The sequence below is a fragment of the Hermetia illucens genome, chromosome 6 (assembly GCF_905115235.1).
Source record: "Hermetia illucens chromosome 6, iHerIll2.2.curated.20191125, whole genome shotgun sequence".
Taxonomy (NCBI): Eukaryota; Metazoa; Arthropoda; class Insecta; order Diptera; family Stratiomyidae; genus Hermetia; species Hermetia illucens.
Window position 1 is genome coordinate 85177173 of NC_051854.1, and position 18108 is coordinate 85195280.

An 18108-nucleotide genomic window follows, 5' to 3' on the forward strand; every position below is an offset into this window, starting at 1 on the left:
ATTAGGAAATTGTTTGTTAGCCGAAGTCTTAACATAAAAGATTGCCTTGGAAGATATTTTTCCGTATTATTCTTAACTAGTCCTTCCTAAAAGTACGTCTGGAGACGCTAGTGGCAATCTAGTCTCCTAACGTCGTTCACCTCGTTCAAGATATTGACGTTGCAGCCTTATGTGGACCTTATGTGTAGGTTATTCTTATTTTTAGCGGATTCGATCTCCTTTAAGTGTTCTAACACCCTGGTGTGAACTAACCGTTTTTTTTGCCCTTGTAGCAGTCTGGGAAGGACATCTTATAAATGCTGCTTTTTTCCGTACACTCTTTTTTGTCCTTGACCGATTGTAACCGGGCCCTAAGTAGATATCGTCTGCTGGTCGAGGTGACCCGGAAACCACTTTTATGTAGCCACCTTTTGACGTTCTGCGTCCGACCCGAGTCGGTTAATGTTATCCATTGCCTAGGTATTGTGTTCATCTCCTGGTAGAGTATTGAAAGTTGGCGTAGTTTCTTTTTGATTTGATTTTTGATGAGGTTCCTATTGTATCCGTTTTTCTTGGCTGTTTCCAGGATATAGTTTATTTCTTTATTTCTTCTTCCCTCATTGAGCGGTGTTGTGACCATCCTGTGAATCATAACGTTGTATGCTGGCATCTTATGGTGGAAATCGTGGTTTGAGGTGTATGTGATGGTTGGTTGTGTCTGGATCGGTTTCTTGTAGATGTCGAATTCAAAATCCTCTCTTTCCTGGATTATTTTTAAGTCTAGGAACGGTATTTCCCCTTCCTTTCCGATCTCCATGGTGAAATCTATGTTCCTGTGTGTGGGGTAGCCCATTGCTGCCCCGGAGTCTGTTTTATAAAATTTATTCGTGAATGTGAAATACGATTCACTCATGCACGTGAAGGCCAGTTTCTTATATAATTTAGCCTTCTTCCTCCATTTAGATGAGTTTTCGTGGGTCGTTTTCCATTCCTCGAACAAGTGTATGGCTTCCTTCATCGGTACGCTTGGGAACAGTGCTTTCACGTCGAAGGATAGTAATAATTTATCACTTTGTATTCCCCCGCCTCGTTGAGTCTGGCAATGACTTCTCTGCTGTTTTCCACTGCTCGTTCTCCTATTTTTAGGAAACATTGAAGAACTGGACAGTTGGTCCCCGAAATACGTATTTGTTTAAATCAGATAAAATCAGGTAGAAAAAAAAAGACATTGGCAGACCCTGCTTTTGTAATGTAACTGAAAACACAAACAACTGTATACGACTAATATTATTGAATTCTGTTCTAAGATTCGTTTATACTATTCTAGCGCCCTTGTTAATTATTAATTAATTACCTAATAGCGCAAGTTGCTAATACTATGCTGGTCGAAGGCTATTTGCAAATGCTCAACATTATTTATGAGTGCTGAAAAGGGGGGAGCATGAAAGCCTCAGTTTCAAATTAGCATTATATGTGAAGGCGGAGAGGTGCACCATACTCATTGTTCCTTGATGCATAGCATGCAGCCAAGTATAGTGAAATTTCATCTTTTTAACCGCGGAAATAAATTATTATTATATTATTTGCAAATGCCCAACTATCCTGTTAATTTCGTAAAGTGAAACAGAGCAACTTCTTTCAGCAGAAGCGTTTTCCACTAAAATGTAGTTTATCGGATAAAATCCCATTGCAGATCTTTACAGTAGGTTACATTTTTGCCTATAACGTTCTATTCACATCGTAAGCAGCATAAATTTCTACAAGTCTAGTTCCCATACTCGCCACTGCAAGTGCTCGTTTACCTTGTGATGGCTGTCATGTGATGGGTAATTTTCTCGGTCGTCAGAAGTGGTGATTGCATATTGGGTGGATTTGTAAGTACGTCTGTCGTGACCTTTTATCAGTTTTCCACTGTAATATAGCTTAAAATTCCAGGCCAACGATACGGATAAACACACACAAAATGAGAGCTTTATTGGGATATACATTCTCTGGCACAGCCTTGATAACTTGCACCGTCCTGACCCTCTACTATGTCTTGACGGGAAAAGGCGAACAAGTCAGCGTAGGATGGTTCCTGGGTAACACATCGCCCTATATGTGGGCCTGCCTTGGTATCGGATTGTCAGTTGCACTTTCCGTAGTTGGCGCTGCCCTTGGAATCCACACGACAGGAGCTAGTATCGTTGGCGGAGGCGTCAAGGCTCCTAGGATCAAGACTAAGAATCTTATCTCAGTCATTTTCTGCGAGGCTGTGGCAATCTACGGACTGATTACAGCCATCGTCCTGTCGGGATTGCTGGACAGCTACAATTCTAAGGATGTGGAGTTGGTATACAGAATTCTGGAAATCAACTGGACAGCTGGATATGTGCTCTTCGGTGCTGGTGTTGCTGTTGGTTTGGTCAACTTGTTCTGCGGTATCGCGGTGGGTATTGTGGGCTCTGGGGCTGCCTTGTCGGACGCCGCCAATCCTGCTCTGTTCGTAAAGATTCTGATCGTTGAAATTTTCGGTTCGGCTATTGGCCTTTTCGGTCTAATTGTGGGCATTTACATGACGTCTAAAGTCAAGATGGGCGACAAAGTCGTATCCTAATTGGCCTCCGTCAGTAGCTCTATCTGTAATTTTAACGTACATAGTTTTTCGTGTTGAATCATTCCACATATACACATCAAATCACGAACAAGTTTCGAAGAGAGAATAAGAAGGTAACATCTAAGAGAAAAGTCCGACTGTGACACGACGAAGCGAGCAACATCAGAGAAGGTTTTAGGCGTAAGATTTTGTTGATTTCTTTTTTTTTTTGTTGTCCTAAAATGTTTAAGATATAGGAAGCTGTCAAAAGCTCGCAAATTTATTACCAAATCCGCTGGTGCGGCCGTCTACCCATTTTCCTTAATATTTCATTAACCATACGACTACCGAGCGCTTTATATGATGGAGCGTGTGTAGCGAAATTATTTGAACATAATGCAGTTTTTCGTTTGCCTTTTCGACGAGTGATATATTTCATTTAAGTATTATAAACTTATAAACCGTTGTTCAAATAAATGTAGAAATATCTGAGATTCCTGTTTCAATGTTGACGAGAATATGGTGATTATAGGTGAAGCCGCGTTTATCTTTAAATGCCTACCTTACCTTGATTAGTGGACAGAATATTGGAACTTCTGTGAAGATTTCTTTCCGGAATGGATAACTTCCTTTGATGGATAAATCATCTTCAACAGAGTCTTCTTAACGACACGATTTAGATTGCGCAAATAGTCCTCATAGCCAACCTACACATTCGGTGACTTCACGAGTCACGCAAATTGCTCGATCACTTGGGACTTCAAAATCAAACAATCAAAAATGCCAATGAATCGGCTCAAGTGAATCCCGACATATCAGTATATGCGTATTAAACTAAAATACTAGCGGAAAAGAAAATTCGTCGATCAATTCCTCAAATTTAATCGCTAGAAACATCGCAAGAACACATTTCAAATCGAATTAATTTTTTTAGGTGCTCATTATCGATGGAAACTCTTTTGCGTGTCGTTAGACACTTCGGAAGCACAATAATATCGTTTCAGTTCTATAATTCACAAGAATTTCACCGGCAAAATTACAGATTTCAAACAAATCAACGAAGGAACGGATGCGAGAGACACAATAGAATGACGCTTAATAAGATTCAACGAACTGTGTGTGCAACTTCTTCGCAGCTTTTTTCTTCTGGCCAGGTGGGGCTCTGATCTTGACAGTCCCTCGTTGGGTGCAGTCGCTGTGAAACACGTCATTTCTTTGCGATTGTTCAGCTTTAGGCCCAGTCGGCACTAGATAAGATAATGTTTGGAAACCTCAACGAGATCTTGGGCTGATTATGAAGATCTGAGCTGGCTGTATTCTGCTCCCCTTACGCATCAAAACCGCACGCCACCGGGCTAATTGGGCGGAACGGTCACTGATACCTACCTACTACGCTTCGAGCAAAGACAATTTTCCTTATCGTGCTGACCACATTGCCTCCTACAGTGTACTCTAGTGTACAGCTACGGTCTTGAATGAAGTGCTCTAACACACTTCAAGGCCCTAAACCAATATGGATTATTGAGCCAACGATCATTATTATTATTAACTCTTCAAAAACTTGTTCCCTGCGGTGCAGCAGAATCGAAAACGGTTATACGTGCGATTTGCTCAATTTATACTAATTCATAACCAGAACGTGGGTATGAGTCATAACGTGACACCACGACTTAAGTCGAAACAAATATTTTGTCTAAGGATGCGAGTTGATCTTGGGTAACGATTAAATCAATGACGTATTACACAAATTGAGCAAAAACCCGCTTTGCAATTTAAAAATAGCTAGTTTTGTCGCGGAACAGAAGCAACTTTTCAGACCCTACCTCCTCGGCGACTATTTTTGAATTTCAAAAACGTGGATTCTTGCCCAAAACAGGTGGTTCGTACACAAAACTATGGGGGTCAATTGCTTCTCAGGTAAATAGGAACTCAGGAACAGCTGAGGCAAAAGATGGATCATGTTTGCAACGTGTACAGGAAAGCAAAGTTAACAATTAGTTACATTTTCCAGGGACATGCTAAATGCATGGTGCATGATAAAGCATGCCTTTGCCTTACGCTGTTGCTGATCATGGAGGGCGTTGAGAGGTCCTGCTATCGTACATTGTTCAGGGATAGCCTCGGTAGAGAAAGAAAACGCCAACCACGCCATTTTTTCAATTGGAGAGCATGCTCTTCCGACTGAAAAGCGTTGCGACCAAGGACCGATTTTGAACTACAGCTTCACAGATAGAGAATAAACCACTGTTTCCATGAAAGAAGATTCAAAGTTCTCCTTGCGTCTTCTTCTTTTTCTTCAGCCTTTGTTCCCTTCACATGCGGGGTCGGCTCGTTGTGATCGGTTTCGCCATTTAGCCTGATCTGGATGCAATCTCAAGGCTTTTAAATTCCCATCCAGCGTATCAAGCCACCGTTGCTTCGGCGTGCCTTTTGGCTGTTTACCATCGACTTTGATGTTCAGATCAATCTTGGCAAATGAATTCTCGTTAGCGCGAATTACTTGACCATATAATCGAAGACACATCTCTCGCAATTTTTCCACTATCGATGCAACTCCATATGGATCGCGGATATCCTCATTTCAGATGTGATCAAAACGTGTCATGCCACTAGTCCAACGCAACATCTTCGTCTTCATTACCGCAAGACGTCGTTCATTGTCTTTTATAGTCGGCCAGCACTCAGAACCATAGAGAGCGACAGAACGGACGAAATTACGGTAAATTTTAGATTTGAGACGTTCGTTGATATGTCGATCACACAGAACACCAGTTATGAAACGCCACTTCATCCAGGTTGCGTTAATGCGTGAAGCAATTTCATAACGCAGCTCTCCATTGGCTGATAGCGTTAACCCGAGGTATTTAAATCGCTCAGTTCTGGGCAGGTCACTGCCTGTTTCATGGGGATCGGTCGTCAAAAATTCAGTTTTATTCAGATTCAATCTGAGGCCGTGTTGCATGAGGCGATCATTCCATTTTTGGGCAAGTTGCTCGAGATTATTTTTGTTCTTCTGCATGAAGCAGTGTATATAGGGCGCTGGACGCTGGATGTCCCGTGTGACGGTGTCCATAACAAGCACAAAGAGGAGTGGTAAGAGGCTGCTTCCTTGATGAACACCAACAGAGATACGAAGCGATTTTGATGCACCCACCACACTTCATGTTTATTGTTAAAAATAAGATTACCGCCTTCGCTTACATTTTGCAATTGCAGAGCATCAGTTTCTCAATCTCGCTGCTCTGGGTGCGAATGCGTCGTCATGGGTGTCTGTGTTTGTCTTGCTTGTCTGCTGAGGGCTTATCACTTGCAGTGTTAAGTGTGATAATAGAGGAACTGAAGTACACACATTTTCTAGGGGATTCAAATCAAGATAGTTGCAGGCCAATTTGACCAGACATTCATTAAGTGCTCTTAAATTGCTTCGTAAGTCGCTAAAGCTGCATCCGGTCGAGCTCCATCCTGCATCAAAATCGCCTCCTCTCTGTCTATAAATTGATGGATATTATTGAGGCATTGTACAGACACCGGGGTTGTATTTCCCCTATCGTGTTCTTCATGAATAAAACGACCCTTGTTCGACTACTCACTCCGCCATAACAGTATTGCGGAAATTTTCGTGGAATCGCTCATTTTCATTGCTCTGTTCATTTTATTAGGCGTTGGGTGGAATTGTACCTACGACTTGTTCATAAACAGGTTGTTTGTACCCCCGACCGACCACGGACATTGTTACCAGCGAAAATTAGATTTTGAAGCTTCTGTGCGGAAAGTTAAAACCTCACTTTTTGTCCATACGTTTGTTGCTTCCGTTGGATTTTGCGATCGAATGCGCCTATTTCAGACCTATGTTCAGATGTTTCTTTTTGTTTCAGCGGGAGGTGCGACGATTGACCATTTTTTTTGTTACCCCCCGCATTTCCTCTTTCAAAGAAAATCCATTTTTTAGTGTTCTTATGGAACCCCAATCCATTGTCCAATTTGTCGTGTCGGAAAACTTCAAACGCGTTTCAAAGGAAAACTTCAATGGGATATCAGTATTCATGGGCTGACCTTCGTTATCAATTTCGTAGATTTTTTTAAGGTTTTGGGATAGTTTTCAATTCTTGGTTGTTTCCGGCTACTAAGCATGATCTTAACCATCGTCAAGTCACATAAGTCATTAGAGAATTAAGGAAGTTCCGATTTTGTCAATCTCTTGATTGCAAACCGGATTAATTTGGAAGAAAAAACAATGTGCCGGAAAAGACGACTTGCGATATCATCCAAGAAGAAGTTGGCTACAAAAGATAAGAAATCCAGCCAATCTTAATACTTCGGGATCAGCCACGGGAACTGGATGAGAATACGTCGTGGTTCACGATTTCCAACCTAAGCTGCACCTAGAACAAAAACCAACAATCCTTTCCTATTGTTAAATGGACGGCATTAGCGATCCTTTCCTCTAGCGACTATCACCTGGGAGGATTTGCAAGTCTTTAGGAAGTATCTGAAAAGTTAGATGGCAATGTGCCAGCATAATGAAAAGGTTTGACGCATAGCCTCACGTCCAGTTGCTACACATTCACCACACATCTACACAATTCGCTCAATTGCAAAGACATTGGATATCTTTTTTGTTATTTTATTCCCTTAACGATACATACAAAAAATGTACTCCAGGTTTCTCATTCTTCAGCCTTGGTGGCCCTTGTGTAAATGACTTGCGAATGGTGTTGGATGACTTGTTTGATCAAACCTGAAAAGAAAAAATACATGTTAGTATCACTGATTAGAGTTGGCTCCTCCAAGACCACTCACCCTTTTCCCGGAGCTCTTGAAGCGCCCGCTTCGCCAACGATCCTCGGATCTTCAGACGTTCTGACACGACTGATGGAGTGATCAGTTTGGATTGGGGTACTTCCTTGTACAGTTTTTCGTATGTGGCCTTGTCGAAGAGGACAGCATTGTTCAACTTATCACGGACTTTTCCTTTTGACCACTTCTTCTTCTTGGCCTTGCCGCCACCTCCTCCTTCCTTCTTCTTGGTAGCCTTTTGCGGCTGCTTCGAGCTGGACTTTGCGTCCTTCTTGGGCGGCTGAGAAAGTAACAAATCGTTGAGTCAACAACATTTTGCACTACATCCACAGAATTCTATGAGGAATTGTAACGAGTTGAAAACACAGAAGTGACACTACATACAACATAACCACATGGCAATCGTGATTTTTAGGTTCATATTTTTACTAATTTAAATCACATTTCATTGACTTCACTACATCTTTCGAAAACTAGCGTCACTTCTGATTTATTTCATCTGCATTCCATTGCTAAACTCCTATAGTTTTTGTAAAATAACTAAAAAAGTAAGAGAAACGCGGCCCATGCGAACTCACCATCTTGAAACTTCAAAGCGAAAGAACCTTTCAGGAAACACGCAGTACTACCAACCGCTGCGACAGTCACCTATCTATGGTTACGTTCGGTGTGCGAAACGTAAGCTACTTTGCTTTAGTCCAACTTTAAACAATTTCATTATTTCATTGCGTGATGGGCTTCTAACTAACTTAGCTTATTGAGGTGTTTCTCGTTACCTTAAGTAAATTAATTTGCCAATAAAGGTTATCGTCATTCGACAATTAGAAAATTAAAACTTGCATTGTAAGTAATCAAACCAGGTGGTACAATTGTACTTTTTTAGATAATAAGCTGTTCTGCAATACTTAAAAACAACTTCCGGGGAACTGCAGAAGATAAGAAATTATAAGTGTTAGATTTATTTCGAAGCGTTCATAGTAGGGCACAGTATGAGTTTTTCTCTACTTTCAGTGCCCATCTCTTATCTCCAATAAAAATAATAATAATCGTTGGCGCAACAATCCATATTGGATCAGGGTCTTGAAGTGTGTTAGAGCACTTCATTCAAGACCGTAACGGTACACTACAATAGACTGTAGGAGGCAATGTGATCAGCATTGCGCTCGCCCGAGATAATTATTAGCCTGATTTGACTCAGGTACTCATTCACAGCTGAGTCGACTGGTATCCGACGTCAAATCACGATACAAATCCCACTGTCACCAGTGAGATTTGAACCGTGACCTTCCGTACGACAGCCTTGTGCTCTAATCACTCTGCTATCCGGACACACACAACATTTTCCTAAGCTGATAATAATTCAAGGACAATTCGCCCTAGCGGACACTAGCTTCACGTATGGGTTCTTTCATGGATAACTGATTTTCTCTATGCACTTTTTCTTTTTCGCTTAATAGATAAGGAATAAACATTTTCAGAAAATATAAAAAATTGAACTTTACCTCATTAATATTTATGTGAATATTGAAGAATGAAAAGTCACTACATTCTGAATGATTGAGGAATATCAAGACCTCACAGAAATTAAGTGACACCATCTACTTCACTTATGTGGGGACTTGCATGCCGTTAAAGACGATATCAAGGCGGAGACGGGAAAAGAATTCAGTAGTTGGGGATAATATTTTGATGTTTTGTGCTACGGCACAAATATGATGCTCGTGCAGGCAAAATCTCAAAGGCAGTAGGTTCATTTTGATCCTGAATTTGCTGGCACCGCATCGGTAGCTTTTGGGCCACACGGTCAGGTTAGACAATTTTCCCGGACTACTCGTGGGACCAACACACAGATTCCAATTTACAACTTATAAGCTGACGATACAAGAAAAAGAGATGTTGATGCCAGTCGCATAATCGGAGGATGAGCTCCTGACATCCAGCCGGGAGAAAGTGGCGGTCGATGGCAATACAGTCAGTATCCAGTCACCTAGGACGGGGTAAAGCTGAAAATTGTCTCATACGACGAGATACTCAAGAGAACGGGGGCATCTGGTTGCCGAAGGTCCGCACGGATAAGGGCAAGCTCGTTCAATCACTCCGTCTTCAAAACCCCACGATCCCCATGGACGATTGGGTGGTGAACAGGGAAGATGAAGATTGCCTGGGGGCACTGGAAAAGGCGAACTACAAAGTTCGGTTCAGAGCCATAAACGAGAGCGAAAGTATTCTGCTGTGCGGAACCGGACGACAACCTGGACCGAGAGGAAGCTGCCAACGAGCTTTTGGGGGAGACGAAGATTGACGGATGGATGGGGATTCTTGAAGATCCTAGAAAATGAACTTGCAATATTCGAAGTGCACCTCAGCTACTCAGCTGGTTTCCCTACAAGAGGACGACATCGACGTCGCATTAATACCGGAGACCTGGATCGAAGAAAGCCGACACATCTAAGGGCTCCACAGTACATACAGTACAGTGTACATAAAGTACACATTATTCCACAGCACAACGGACACTCTAACCGTAGACAAACTGGAGCGGGTGGGAACGGAGAATGTGTATATCTGATCAGCTCACATGGCTCACTACCAATTAACTCCACCCGAAGAACTACAACATCTAACGTCCATCATCGCAGCAAAGAAGGCCAACCTGTTAATAGTCTGCGACACCTGTGTGATATACACATTAGGGCAGCTCGGAAATCAACGAAAGAGGTGAGTCTCTTTTTGACTTTATTATTAACACAAACTTATCGGGGTGTAACAGGGGCAGTGCACAAACCTTCCATATCCCCAGCTCGGAGAACTGCGACGGTGGTGAAGAGGTCCTTGATACCAACCTTCTAACCGACAATGGGATGTTTAGGGAGGAGAATTGGAGGAAGTCTGACTAGAGATCCTCCTCTGACCATAGTGGGATGCTTTTAGGTCTTCAGGATATGCTACTGGGAGCCATGTAAGGACTTCCTGAAGTACAAGTCAGTTAACAAGATTGCCAGGAAGGGGTTCTTGCTGGACTATTGTTAGAATATTGAAAGCACCAACGAATCTGCGAGATTCAGTAATATTCTGACCAAGATCAGAGCCCATCCTTTCTTAAAAAGTTGGAATCTTCTGGGGAGATCTTGGAGTTGCTAGTCCATCCGCACTTCCACGCTAGGGAGGAGGACTGTGAACCAGAACTTTGCTTGTAGGGTATGCAGCCCTAGTCGTATCAGATTATCAAATCATTGATTACTAAGGAAAAACTAGCTAGGCCACATACAGCTTTTCCGCATATGAATCTCCAGGTCTTGATGACATAATGCCAATCATGCACCAAAAATAACAAGTTTGTGGCATCAAAATGGCGTACCACAGCGCTAATAAGTCTCCTCGGAGCGGTCAGTGAAACTGGAACTTTTGCCTATAACATTGGGGGTGGAAAAAGATTTCCCCTGCGAACGACAGCGTAACTATCCTCATATGACAATCGCAGAGGCTGCCTTGAGCCTACTTTTCATTAGCAGTAGCAGTGCCAAAGATAGTACTCTTGTCCAGACCATATGAGCAGCCTCCAGAGTCCTGAGTTCCAGTATTCCGTTTTATTAAGAATTATATGTATTTTTGGTATGCCTTTGAACACCTAGGAGTTTACCTAGTTCCGTAAAAAGTGAAGATTCAAATTATCTTCCTTGGTCAGTGATCATTTCACTTGGAAATCAGAAAAGCGATATTTATTTACGTATAGAGCATCAGCACACCGTTGCGCAGAAATGTTTGCCAGAATTATTTGTTCAAGTCAACGTATGTATAAACCTGTCTACACTCGTTCTTTCTTCGGTTGTGTGTGTCATTTTCCGGCTTATTTTATAATGAAAAATAAAAAGGAAAATTTTATTTTTTTAATGCCGAATAGTGAGTTTTATATTCCACATATATCGGTATTTCGAGGACCAGTTGTCCTCTTCCTCCATGAGTTTTTGTCTGAATTGCTTATGGTCCAGCTTAGATTTATCTTTTATAGCGTGTCAAAAAATTCAATGATCATTTTCTGAAAAGCTATAACCGGCTCCCAACTTCCCCAAATTTAACCTGATGTTTTGACGCTTATTTCAATTATTTGGAATTTTATTAGCTAACGTTTAATCTTACAAAAATATATCTACTCCTACAAAGTTATCACAAGCGACGTAGTATGTAAAAAATGGTACATCATTCTCTACATAAAGAACATTTTATAGACTAAAAATGACAACAGACAAAATAGCCCAGCAATCATAACTTTTTTGAATGCCACCTGATTAACACCACGCACTGTTGAGATTATCTTATTGTTCAACTCAAAGACCTTCAAACTTTCTTCGATGACGCGTTTCTTTGTCTCCTCACTGTAGCCTTTGGCCCTCTCATTGAGAAGCTCTCGCATTCTTTTCTTCAGATCTGACGCCGTGTGATTTTCAAAATGCGTCGCCTCAGCTCCGATAGTGTTATTATTTTTGGATGACAACGGGTTCAAACGCTGAGCAATTGAACGTTTCTTTTGGAGAATCTGCGCACCGGATAATAGCCCCATATACAAATGATAAACATAAGCAATGAGAAGCTCAGGATTCTCCTTTTTCAATTCTTCCAAGTGGTCAATATAATCCTGGACGGCTTTCCGGGGGGAGTAATCGTTCGTCCAGTCTGGTCCCAGGAAGTGGGCGAGATCTTTTTCGAAGGCTTCCTTGCGATGATAATCCTCCGGAAGAATTTCAGGTGGTACATTCCGTTCAAGATAAGCGAAGACTTCGTAGAATATCAGCAACCCGTCAGCCCAGACTCTATTGTCGTTCAGAGCTAGAATAAGTGTAAATTTAGGCATCCCTTGAAGATGGCTAGGCGTAAAACGTTCCTTACCTAGAACCATTTTTGCGTTGACGAGTGCATCACTGATATCATGAGACTCCTTCGTTGCGGCTCGCATCTGGCGAGTGAATGATTCCTCATTGCTGCTTACCATTGCTACTGAATTTTGTTCTAATTTTCTTCGTAATTTTCAGAAATATAATAATTACTATTCTTCTGCAAGGATTAATTTTACGGGAAATTCGGAAACAATTGAAATCGGAAGGAAGCGACGCAAATAGAACTAACAATCCCGTGACAGCTGACGGACTGTGTTGTCAACGTACGAGCGCCGGTTGTCCCACATACAGGGCATGTCAAATGCGGTTGCTGTTTTTTTTTGCAGACTCTATTTTGAATATATTGGCTTAAGTGGACTTCTCACAGTCACTTTATTAATTCGATATAAAATAGTCTCAAGAATCATCTCTCAAAGGTTCAAGTCAAAACTCGAAAAACAGCACGTTTTTCATATGAATTACATTTGTGACGCCACGTTTTTCCGTATACTTTCTGAGATTATTCAATATCCTTGGCTTTTTTTATTTTATTTTCTAGACTTGTTTTCCATAAACTGCATTTAAACTTAAAAAGATTTTACATTCCGAATAGTCTTACATATCTTCTGTAATTTTGAACGCGTTTATCTCGAAAATACGTTTTTCAAAACTTCTTCGATTTTAATCATTTTTTTATCAAAATGATCGCAATATTTGTCATTACGGCCCAACTTGGTTTGTTGAGATTCGTTGACACCAAATTCCCCTTTTTCGATGTTTTATCTAAAAAAAATTAGGGCGATTTCAAAATTAAATTTTTTAAAGGAGCCACAGTTCTATATCTCAACTGATCCGTTGGTTCTTGTTCGGGTCATAACTACGTGTGTTCTAAAAAAACTGCATTTACACTTTCTGTTTCGGGTTCACGGTTTGGTCAAAAACAGGAAAAGTAATATCAGATCCCAGAACAAGTCGGGAAACCGGAAGCTGGACGCTTCAGGTATAACAGGCATTGTATTTCCCTATGTAAGGAACTTTGAAAAATGTTAGTCATTATAACATGTAGTTACGAACCGTTCCTCCTAATAAGAGTGAAATCATCTCGACCATGCGACTACACAGTTCCTAGTAATCTGAAGAGGAGTACCTGGCTTGAATGAGGCAATTGCAGGGATATTTGCGTTTGGTTTTTGCAGGGCTGTTATTCCCACTTATCCGAAAATACTGGTAATCTGGCAGTAAAGATCCAAAAATGGACGCCAACCTTGAAGATAAAAGTTGGTTGGCATCTGCGCATAAGTATGATATCAAAATTATACATGGAAATTCCAACAGTCAAGTAGGGAAGGAGCCCGTATTCAGGCGATACGTCGGCTCCTATAGCTTAGATAGGGATACCAATGATAACGGACTGCGGATTATCCAGTTAGCAGTACCGCACGAAATGGTTGTTGGAAGTACCTGGTTTGCGCGGAAAGCGGTCCACAAACATACGGGGGCCTATCCAGACGGGACCACTTTAAACCAAATTGACCACGTGCTGATTGAACGCGGCCACCTTTCAGCCTTGATGAATGTCAGAACATATAGGGGGGCCAATATAGATTCGGATTATTATATTGTTGGCATGATACTCTGGACTCGAATAACAACACCACCTAGAATCCCTTCTGACAATCAGGTGAGAGTTAACACTGAGGCCATCTACAGCGTAGCCCTCCATAATACCTATAAGGGCGAAATGGATGCCGCAATAACCGCAGTAGCAGAAATCCTGGAGATGAAACATCAACAAATGATCTTTACAGCCACCTAAAGAGCGTTATCATTGATACAGTCATAAGCTTACTTGGTCCCAGCCGCAAATAAGTCGGAACAGCTGGTTCGTCGATGAATGTAAAGTGAAAGAATCCTGCACTCTCAAAGAACACGGGCACGCGCAGAGGCTTATCACGAACTCCGTCGAATGGAGAGCGACTTCACAGACAGAAAAAGGAAGCCTATGAGAAGTAGCAAGTCTGTGAACTCGAAAAGACAAAAAGGGAAATCTGATTTGCGACAGAATAGAGACAAATGCTGCCCCCACCAAGCATGGAAGAAACCGTCCGAACAATTCATCGGCTTAAAAACTATAAGTCGCCAGGAGCCGATGGAATTACAGCGGAACTGGTTAAATATGGAGGCAACCAATTATACCAAGCGGCTCATCAACTGATGCTCTTTGACCTGACCCTGGAGAAAATGATTCGCGATGCAGATGTCAATGCAAGAGGCACCATCCTCTTCAAGTCCACCCAACTATTGGCCTACACTGACGATATTGACATTATGGGAAGAACAAAGAACGAACAATGTAGAATCGCAATGATCATGACAGACAATGATCTTGCCAGTCCTTATGTATTCCTCGGAGACCTGGGTTTTTAGCAAGGGAAATTGCGAAATCTTGGCCGTTTTTGAGAGAAGAATCTTCCGAATAATGTTTGACCCCCTACATGACGGTGGATCATTCTGCAGACTCTATAATAATGAAATTTGTGAGCGATACGACGACGGTCTGGTTGTGGATAAAATCCGGTTCAACAGGTCGCAGTGGGCGGTTCACCTAATCCATATGGATAAGGATCCTGCCCGGAAAGTTTGTAAGGGCCTGACTTTGCCTGAGATGGAACGACGGCGTAGGCCAGGACACCAGACAGCTCTTAGGGATATCCAATTGGTAGAACTCCGCGGAAAAAAGGGATTTCTGGGGTTGCTTACTAATCCGTTAATGATGATGATCTGAACCATAATCCCCACTTCTATGCGTCTCATCATATACAGCAGATATCTAGGTCTATTTGGTCCTTTCGAAACTTTACAAAATTACCTTTATTTACTATACATTTAAATTTTATAAAAAACGGGGTTGTAGGACTTATTACCCTAAACGAAACAACACCACACTACCCGTCTTCCTCCAGTTCAGCATCGATGAACCGCTCGACTTCCTTGACAGCCTTCACTGTGTGTTGGGTACGCGAACAAAACTCTTGTACCAAGTACCCTTGCAATGTCTCCGCTTTCACGTCATTCAATTTGTATTCGCTTACAAGTATGTTCACGGCATTCTTCTCATACGAAGCTAATTTAAGCTCTGTGCACTTTTTGAGCAGCTCACATTTTCGACTCTTCGCGTTGAGTAATTCTTGCTGTAATTTGCGACGTTTCTCTTCGAGTGCTATGATATCACTGTGTTTAGCTTCTGTGTCGAAAATTTCAGGAATATCTTTCTGCATACGGTCCGCATTCTCAACAATTGGAGTGCAAACATTGCGAATGGAATTGAACAGAGTTTCTCGGAGGGCTTTTCGGTCTGTGTACGAGAGCGAGATTGTTTCGGCGTTATCGAGTCCTGTGAATAGCATTGATTTGAAATAATACAAATTGATTGTGGTTTGGTTTTATTACCTAACAATTTGTCTGAGTTAGGAAGAGAAATGCAGTCCTGTATACCAAGAACTTTTAGTGAATTTCGAAGTCGTTGTTTGTCCGGCACATCAAGCTGATTCACATCTAAAGTCTTGAGTATTTTTAGGACCAGTTCTAACTTGTATATACGATTAAGGGCTTCAGACTGAGTCCTTCTCAAATGCGCTTCATTCTCAGCTTTTTTCACTATTCGGGAAACTTCACAAATATCGTCCGACATCATAATCTTTCAAAGAGTGCAACCGTTGTTTTGAGACGTTTTCAGATGTTTGACATTTACCGTTGAGGTGTGGAACGAAACACTTTCCACTTCTGGAGTAGCGTTTCGAAACGTGGCGAACTTCAGTATGAGTAGTCGATAGTGTGCGATGTCAAGTTGACGGTAGTAATTCGATGCCGTAAACAAGTTGCGGACAAATGTTTGGCATTTCTTCTGATTACAGTCGTGTAATAGGTAAGCAATTTAGAAGAACGAGTTTAACTGCTCCACGTACAACACTACATTTTGCAAATAACGCTCACAAACTTCACTCAATAGCCACCCGCCCATACATCGTAGTCATAGAATTTATCGCCACTTCATTGTTTCTCTTTAATAATTTTTTTCTCTTGTTTAGCTTCCTGTATTTATCTTTCTCTACGCTATTCACATTTCTAGGGTTTCAAAGCATTTGCTCACAAAAAAGTTAGAAAAATATCACGAAACCCAAGAACCAAATAATTTCTTCTTCACCCCACAAAGTAAATAGAATTGTAAAAAGAATTTCCCCCAAGACAAGAATTATTGACACCCCCAAATACAAAACTATTGCTCTCTACAAAATGTCCAGCTTGAACGAAGCATTCTCAGTGTATAGCAACAGCAACGGCGACCCAGCCAGCAATAACCCCGACAGTAACCCTGCCATGGCATCCCCGTCGCAAAACAGTCCCCTTTCAAACGCCGGAATCTCATCGAACCAATCGAATGCCGCAGGAAAAACGAATAGTGTAGACGCTCAGGGACCGGTACATTTTATTTCGCTACATTCACAAAGTGCATTACTGATTTGAGTTGTTTCCAGGTTCTAACAAAGCCTCGCCTGCAGGAATTGGTGCGCGAAGTAGACCCCACCGAGCAGTTAGACGAAGAAGTTGAAGAGCTGCTACTCCAAATCGCAGACGATTTTGTAGAAGACACCGTGAAGGCTGCCTGTGCGTTCGCCAAACACCGAAAAGTATCGAAAATCGAAGTGCGGGATGTGCAATTGCACCTGGAAAGGAAATGGAATATGTGGATTCCTGGCTTTGGCACGGATGAATTGCGACCGTACAAACGGGCGACGGTTACAGAAGCACACAAGCAGAGGCTCGCGCTGATTAGGAAGACAATTAAGAAGTACTGATGGCGCGATATTGTCGCATGGTCACATTTATTTGTTTCTAAGTGTAATTACTTTTGGTTATTCTAGACTGAGTTTTTAAGCGGTTATTCATGTAAATCAAATTACAGTTTTGTATATCGGTTTGACTGGAAATTCTATTAAATTTTTGATAATTGATGACTGTGTTTTTGCTTTACAAGACCTTGTACAAGGACGGATAAAATAAATATTATTTCTACTGGAATGAGTCCAAAAAACTAGTATAACTCCGTGGAGTCTGTGTTTAAATATCATATTCATCTCTGCTACCGATTCCTATCCTCACTTACACGTGGTAATCACTGGATGCAATCAATTTGCAGCCGATGAGGAAGGAGGGTATATGCGCTGGAAAACAAAACACCGGCGGACTATTCTTCTTGATTGAGGTCGCTGCTGATCACTTATGAATACATTTTCGGAGCGCACAGATTAAATGGAACCGACTTCAAGAACGGAAATTGTTTTTTCTTACTGAATAGAATTAGATTTCTCCGAGAACTTCAGAATATAACATTAAAATTTAAATAATCAAAAAAAAAAGAACTGCATCGAATACAGGATCGACTACGTACACAGTGTTCACAAGTAGAAAAAAATAGGAACCAGAAAATGTGAAAGAGCAAAACCTCACTAACTTTGATGTGGTAAATGAACGACAAGTGATTGCCTTGATGGTATTCCCAATCTCTTCCTAAAAAGTGTAACATTTCTCTTCCTCTTGCAATCATTTATAACGGGAGCTTGCCTGAAGTAATCTTTTTGGATATGTGGAAAGAAGTTCGTGTAAAGGGATAACACAAAAAGGTAACATGGTTTTATCTGGTTCGGCGTTGGTCGTCTCCTAGTTTAGCTCTTAATATTCTCCTCATGACTCTCTCCTCGAAGGTATTCACCAGTTTTTCCTTGCTTTAATCCAACGTTTGCCTCAAACGCATTTTCTTCTTTTTCTTCAGCCTTTGTCCCGTTCACAAGCGGGGTTGGCTCGTCGTAATCGATTTCGCCATTTGGC

At 41.5% G+C, this 18108-nt stretch overlaps 5 protein-coding genes across 10 annotated transcripts; 2 read left to right on the forward strand and 3 right to left on the reverse strand.

The window, feature by feature from the left end:
• The first annotated feature begins 1732 nt into the window (after positions 1-1732).
• Positions 1733-3046, forward strand: LOC119659661 (V-type proton ATPase 21 kDa proteolipid subunit). Of its 3 annotated transcripts, none has more exons than XM_038067870.1 (2): positions 1733-1857; positions 1915-3046. In XM_038067870.1, exon 2 carries the CDS (start codon positions 1943-1945, stop codon positions 2573-2575), a length of 633 nt encoding a protein of 210 aa, XP_037923798.1. In that variant the 5' UTR covers positions 1733-1857; positions 1915-1942; the 3' UTR covers positions 2576-3046. The 3 variants fall into 3 exon arrangements, with proteins under 3 accessions (XP_037923798.1, XP_037923799.1, XP_037923800.1); XM_038067871.1 differs by having other exon boundaries at positions 1733-1853; XM_038067872.1 differs by having other exon boundaries at positions 1760-1853; positions 1902-3046.
• Positions 3047-7162: 4116 nt separating this feature from the next.
• On the reverse strand, positions 7163-8071 carry LOC119659210 (40S ribosomal protein S25). Its single transcript, XM_038067179.1, has 3 exons — positions 7930-8071; positions 7355-7631; positions 7163-7292 (listed from the first exon to the last, which is right to left on the reverse strand). Exons 1-3 carry the CDS (start codon positions 7930-7932, stop codon positions 7222-7224), a joined length of 351 nt encoding a protein of 116 aa, XP_037923107.1. The 5' UTR covers positions 7933-8071; the 3' UTR covers positions 7163-7221.
• A 3375-nt stretch (positions 8072-11446) lies between these two features.
• LOC119660287 (heme oxygenase 2) lies at positions 11447-12514 on the reverse strand. Its single transcript, XM_038068758.1, has 2 exons — positions 12236-12514; positions 11447-12175 (listed from the first exon to the last, which is right to left on the reverse strand). The coding sequence occupies exons 1-2, from the start codon at positions 12336-12338 to the stop codon at positions 11556-11558; spliced, it is 723 nt and encodes a 240-aa protein (XP_037924686.1). The 5' UTR covers positions 12339-12514; the 3' UTR covers positions 11447-11555.
• A 2543-nt stretch (positions 12515-15057) lies between these two features.
• LOC119660317 lies at positions 15058-16055 on the reverse strand. Its single transcript, XM_038068792.1, has 2 exons — positions 15673-16055; positions 15058-15616 (listed from the first exon to the last, which is right to left on the reverse strand). Exons 1-2 carry the CDS (start codon positions 15914-15916, stop codon positions 15168-15170), a joined length of 693 nt encoding a protein of 230 aa, XP_037924720.1. The 5' UTR covers positions 15917-16055; the 3' UTR covers positions 15058-15167.
• On the forward strand, positions 16000-17234 carry LOC119660318 (transcription initiation factor TFIID subunit 12). Of its 4 annotated transcripts, none has more exons than XM_038068796.1 (4): positions 16020-16147; positions 16352-16434; positions 16524-16701; positions 16758-17234. In XM_038068796.1, the coding sequence occupies exons 3-4, from the start codon at positions 16600-16602 to the stop codon at positions 17076-17078; spliced, it is 423 nt and encodes a 140-aa protein (XP_037924724.1). In that variant the 5' UTR covers positions 16020-16147; positions 16352-16434; positions 16524-16599; the 3' UTR covers positions 17079-17234. The 4 variants fall into 4 exon arrangements, with proteins under 4 accessions (XP_037924722.1, XP_037924724.1, XP_037924723.1 ...); XM_038068795.1 differs by having other exon boundaries at positions 16044-16147; positions 16311-16434; XM_038068794.1 differs by lacking the exon at positions 16352-16434 and having other exon boundaries at positions 16000-16147.
• The last annotated feature ends 874 nt before the right edge of the window (positions 17235-18108 follow it).

Bases quoted from the DNA above. Each gene is read 5' to 3' on its own strand.
- LOC119659661 (XM_038067870.1), top strand. From the start codon at position 1,943: ATGAGAGCTTTATTGGGATATACATTCTCTGGCACAGCCTTGATAACT.
- LOC119659210 (XM_038067179.1), bottom strand. The intron at 7,293-7,354 runs GTGAGTGGTCTT...TTTTCTTTTCAG, and splicing joins TCAAGAGCTCCGGGAAAAGG to GTTTGATCAAACAAGTCATC.
- LOC119660287 (XM_038068758.1), bottom strand. From the start codon at position 12,338: ATGGTAAGCAGCAATGAGGAATCATTCACTCGCCAGATGCGAGCCGCA. The intron at 12,176-12,235 runs GTAAGGAACGTT...CACTTATTCTAG, and splicing joins CAACGCAAAAATGGTTCTAG to CTCTGAACGACAATAGAGTC.
- LOC119660317 (XM_038068792.1), bottom strand. From the start codon at position 15,916: ATGATGTCGGACGATATTTGTGAAGTTTCCCGAATAGTGAAAAAAGCT. The intron at 15,617-15,672 runs GTAATAAAACCA...TGCTATTCACAG, and splicing joins TAACTCAGACAAATTGTTAG to GACTCGATAACGCCGAAACA.
- LOC119660318 (XM_038068793.1), top strand. From the start codon at position 16,516: ATGTCCAGCTTGAACGAAGCATTCTCAGTGTATAGCAACAGCAACGGC. The intron at 16,702-16,757 runs GTACATTTTATT...AGTTGTTTCCAG, and splicing joins GTGTAGACGCTCAGGGACCG to GTTCTAACAAAGCCTCGCCT.